General features: G+C 52.3%; 1 protein-coding gene across 1 annotated transcript; it reads left to right on the forward strand.

The window, feature by feature from the left end:
* The first annotated feature begins 2,508 nt into the window (after positions 1 to 2,508).
* On the forward strand, positions 2,509 to 3,411 carry LOC149808955 (uncharacterized). Its single transcript, XM_089995070.1, has one exon. The coding sequence runs from the start codon at positions 2,509 to 2,511 to the stop codon at positions 3,409 to 3,411; it is 903 nt and encodes a 300-aa protein (XP_089851196.1).
* Positions 3,412 to 5,113: the final 1,702 nt, after the last annotated feature.

A 5,113-nucleotide genomic window follows, 5' to 3' on the forward strand; every position in this document is an offset into this window, starting at 1 on the left:
GGCTCGACATCACAGTACCAGAGAGGTATGGTTGTATCGGGCGAATTGACATTCACAACACGTACGTTGTATCACAGATGCAGCCTGGTCACGCTTTGGCAACTGCAGAGCAGGCATTCGCTGTCCTCAACAGTCCCCCTCATCATGAACATGGCCAGGGAGGCGCTCACTGATTTTCCAAGTAGCACGGCATATAAGTAGCATGGAACAACGAATACCTTGCTGAGGTTCAAAGACAGATCCTCTTAAGGCTAGAGGCTCTGGTGTCATGGCTAAATACAGCAGGACCTGTTGCACACCCGCTGTACAAAAGACGGTCTCAAAGAGGATTGGTCACGTCACTTGCCTAGGGAACAGATCTCAAAGCACTTGTGTGCCCCTGGTGCACGCAGTCAGGGCTGGTTTGCTCTCTGGGTAACAGCCTTCATAAGGAGCATCCTGTTACAACACATGGACTTTGCTGAGTGCGCACTAGGGCCTTCACAGGTTGTCCAACCCTGGGTACCATCCATGCTTGGGTACGGATGGCACAATATGGCACATGGCAGGAACACATGCTAGTGTGGACTGCACAGGCAACACATACCACTTTCATTCTCTTATTTGGAGAAATCGCGCCCGCAGAAGTCGTTCTGCGGTCCAACACCATCCGCGTGTTTCGTAGTGCATTCATGTGGACATAGGGTGCACAGCAGGTGTCAAATCAGTGTGTGCAATCCTATGCAGTATCTGAGCGCAAGAGCACACTTTATGATCAAAAGGTCCTCTAGAAGTGTCAGATGGAAGGAGATGAACCTGAGCACACGGAGCTGCAGCTGTCACGACATTTGAACTTGTGCACCTCACACAGTGTGCGACTTATGGCATGCACAAATCGACGAGGCTTCATGAACAGCCCTGTTGGGGTCTTGGTGAGGGTCAAAACCTTCGTCGTCGTCACAATGGTTGTTCATATTTCCGTGTGTAGCTATGAGTCAGGCCGCTGCCGAATTGCGTCATTCAGACGGTTTGCAATGTTCGCCCTAATAGTTGATTGTTCATCAGAATAGTTTGAAGCTGCGCATGAAGCACAAGGGCGGCTCGTATAGCAGCGCTTACACGGCCAGGACACACTATACAAGCATCACGTAGAGTGCCGAGCACCTGGTTCATGCTTTCACAACCTCAGTCACCCGAAGACAGACCAGAAGAGTGATTATGTCACAAATGGTCGGGTGCATGATTTACTCAGCTGATAGCGCGTAACCACTTTTGCAGGGCTTGTACAAGATTACAGAGCGAAATGACGGGAGAGTCATATATCGAGCATTGTCATCCTAGAAAAACAATCAAAGCTATCAAAGCAAGGGCAACGACGCCATACTGAAAAGCCGTGGCGAAAAGTGCGCAGCATACACTCAGGACGCCCAGCAAGAGTTTAAGACCAAAGACAAACAATGCCAGCGCTAAAGCGCCTGCGATGAGCTCATATCCATACGAAGAAACGGATTCACTGTCATCAAAATACTCGTCAAGATCGTCTTCCCATGTCACAAGCGATTCAGTGCCCCATTCCTCCTCAATTTCCCAGGAACTGAGAGGCCGGCTGACATAACTCGCGACAACCGGGCGCGATGTATCATTGTTGCGGACATACAGCCCTGTGCCCACACACAGGTAACCACTCCGCTTTGAAAATCCGCCGATGCCGTTTCGAGTCCTTAGATGAGTGTGCATGTGGGCAACCTGCAAGGCCTTGGTTGCGAGCCACAAGATATGCACGAAGGTGTTCTTAAAAAGGACAAGGGCCTGCGTCGATTTGCAACCAACAACTACATCGTTCCTTAGCGTAGACAACACTGACCAAACTGTGGTTGAACTGCTTTCCTATCCCGCAGTCATGGGCTACTGTAACATTCACTGCATGTACAACAAGCATGAATGTCGAACTCCACAACCCGCTTTTCTTGGCTGGCGCTCAGAACGGGCAGCACACTCAGCACTAATACTCAGTCTCGGGAGCGTTTGGACAGTCCGAGTCACGCTGCTGTGCCCGATAGGCTTCGACCCTACCAGCGATACAATTCTTGGGTCGAACAAAGTACAATACTTTCAAACAAGTACGCGCGGAATAAACATTGCATGGCCTTTCGTTGGTCGGATGTTTCAGAGCTCTGCGTCTGCTGTCACACCCGCTTGTGCGCGGGAAGAGGAATGTATATCGGCGAAGGGGTCAGCAGTGTCACATTCTTCGCATCCCGGTGAAGGGAAATTAATGGCATGGCGTATTGGATATTTTCCTGGTGCATGCTGCCCTGCGTTGTCCTAGAATCTGACACCCGCGTTCGGGCAAAAGCGCTATATCGCTACAGCACATGCACAAGCGCATCCAGACTTGCCTCCAACGCTACTAGACGCCAGCCTCGTCGAGATACTGAACATCAATTGTAGTTTAGTGCCTCATGATTTCGCCGTGGCAGGCAACAACGTCCATAACACTCGAACTAGCATGTATCTGATTGACCCAGCATGTCCCTCTTCAAGTTGCGAGAGTGGTGGGGCACTCAGCAAGGCGATGGACAAGAGGAGTTCGACCAGGGGTCTCTCTGCGTTTCAAATGTCGACAATGATCCGTCAGGCGCGCAGAAGATCATCACGGGCTCCTTCTCAGGGGTCTTGCGGATATACAGGCCTGCACAAGCAGAGTTCCTGCCATCGGACATGCTGCTTGAAGCTCAGCTGAGGGAGCCAATTCTGCAAATCGAGGTGGGACGCTTTCAGGCAGGACTCGGCAATTGCTTAGCAGTGCTGCATCCAAGGCAGCTGGTAGTGTACAATGTGCAAGCTCAGGGGCGCACGGGGTCTGAAATTGCGTACTTTGAGCTTCAAAAGCTATACAGCCATGCCATTCCACACACCTCAGCCAACATGGTCAGCGGCACCTTTGGCAATGCTACAATGGGGGACTTCATCATGGTACAAGCATATGACGGGCAGATCTACATCTTTGAGAATGCTGACCTCGTCACAACCACCTACCTCCCAAACTTCCTGGTCCCAGGCCCGATAGCCTACATCCCAGCAGAGGACTCCATTGTCACATGCACGTCGGCATTCGAACTCGAGAGCTACCGGTACTCAAGCTTCATTGCTGCTGAGCCCCGAGCACAAGTCTCCGTCTCCAAGAGCAAGGAGAAGGACATCAAGCAGTCCAAGAAGCTCCTGCCCGAGTGGTCGCTCGTGCTCGGGGAGTTTGCAGTCGACATCAAGGTGTCCTACCATGCAGCCGGGGGAAGCGATGTGACAGACATTGTGGTGATTGGAGAGCACACCTTGTTTGTGGTTTCCAGCTCAGGAACCCTCAAAGCACAGAAGAAGCTCGACTACCACCCTGCTGCAGCGATCACGTACCGGTGCGCCTGCCCTCTGTGATAACAAAGGCCATACATACACTCTTGGATGCGTGCTACGGCCTGTGCTATGGTGATTCTATCTCTCTTTGGAATCGAATACATACAGTCTTTGCACAAGCTGATGGCCCCATCTGCCATTCCTCTTTGTCGCTGCAACTACGGAGGGGCATGGCGTGGTAACTAGTAAGAGTCTTTTTACTTACTGACTGACACCAGAAACAGAAGCATGTAATCTCTGCTGTCGACTGTGCACTCGCGTGGCACAAATGTTACACGATGCTTAGAGCATGTGGAGTCTGCAGCCTGACTGCCTCACAGACCTCCATGAGGCGCTGAGCAGCGTTTTGCCAGACCCTGCAATTTGCGGGTCGTGATGCTGAAATACATGACTTTTGGGAGCAGAAACGGGCGACGAACCCCATTCTGGCGAAATACTGTCGCTTGGATAGTGTCGAAACAGCCAAGCCAAGCGATGATGTGACATGACAGGGCCCCTTGTCAACACCATCTTTGTTAGGCAAGGCGTACCTCTTTTCATCTTCTTTTCGTTGTTTCCTCGACAGGACAGGGGGAGTTTGTGCAGGCTGCCGAACGAAATGCACAACCTCATGGTGGCGACGCATACGAGCAACTTTGTCATCTACAGCGAGCAGCGGGTGGTGTGGTCGGCCAAGGGCCGCACTGTGCCGGTCGCCATCCGAATCGCAAAGATCGGCGGCCTTGCAGGCGCCATTGTTGTCTTGGACGACGTGGGCTTGCTCATGGTGTGTTTCCTCGGCACAGCACCGCCGGTCTCGGTTCTCGGCCTCAGCGAAGGCAAGGAGGTCGACTTCGACATGGTGCACGCTCGCCACAAGGAACTGATGGCCGTCATTCGCAACAGCATGGGCTCTAACTCTATCTCCGTCCCTCGCGAACCCGATGACCAGCTCATCATCCGCACTCAGGTATGACTGTGCGTTGGCGTGCATCGGAATACACATTGGGCTGCCTGAATGATACACTGACCGCCCTGCATGTGGCTGCACTAAGCACACTAAGCTGTGCACACTGCTCAGTCTGCTTGCCCTGTAAAAGGCACTGTGCAGACAATATCCCTGGAAACTGTCGAGCGTCTCCTCTGCATATGGCGTTCTGGTAATACATGGTTGCTAGGCCAAGGCGAGCTATTGCAAGTAGCCTGTTGATTGTGTTTGGGGTTTGGTGGCATCAGTGTGCCTTGTCATTGCAAGTGAAGCGTGACGGAAACACCGCAAGCCCGCACGTCGAGCTACCGTTGTTAGCAACAGCGTTCAACTTCAAGCATAAGTCTGTCATATTGAGGCGCCATGTGACACCAACGCGTTGCCTGTTTGAACAACAGGGAAGCGGTGCAGACATCAGAGCGGGTGGGGTGGAATATTCAGGATGTCAATAGCTGATGCGTACCTGAAGGCCAGCAGAGGCTGGTTTATAGTTTCCTTCAAGCAATATGCTTGATTTGACAGCTGACATGATGGTAATAATATAACCCCTTACAACACTACCGCTTCCACATGACATTGGCAACTCCAAGAGCTAGTTGGGGAGCAGTGCCACCACTACCGTCACCTGAGGCAAGTGTACCTGGACAGAAGGGCCCAAATGCAGGTACCAACGGTCCTGGCAGCAGGCAGGAACGGCTATCGCATGGATGACTTTGTGCCAGTCGGAGCCCGCGACTCCGCACTGGAAGCCACCCC

Source organism: Nuphar pumila, unplaced genomic scaffold (genome assembly GCF_984573655.1).
Source record: "Nuphar pumila unplaced genomic scaffold, dmNupPumi1.hap1.1 HAP1_SCAFFOLD_1953, whole genome shotgun sequence".
NCBI classification, from domain to species: Eukaryota; Viridiplantae; Streptophyta; class Magnoliopsida; order Nymphaeales; family Nymphaeaceae; genus Nuphar; species Nuphar pumila.

Excerpts from the sequence above, each read along its gene's own strand:
- LOC149808955 (XM_089995070.1), top strand. The coding sequence starts at position 2,509 with ATGTCCCTCTTCAAGTTGCGAGAGTGGTGGGGCACTCAGCAAGGCGAT.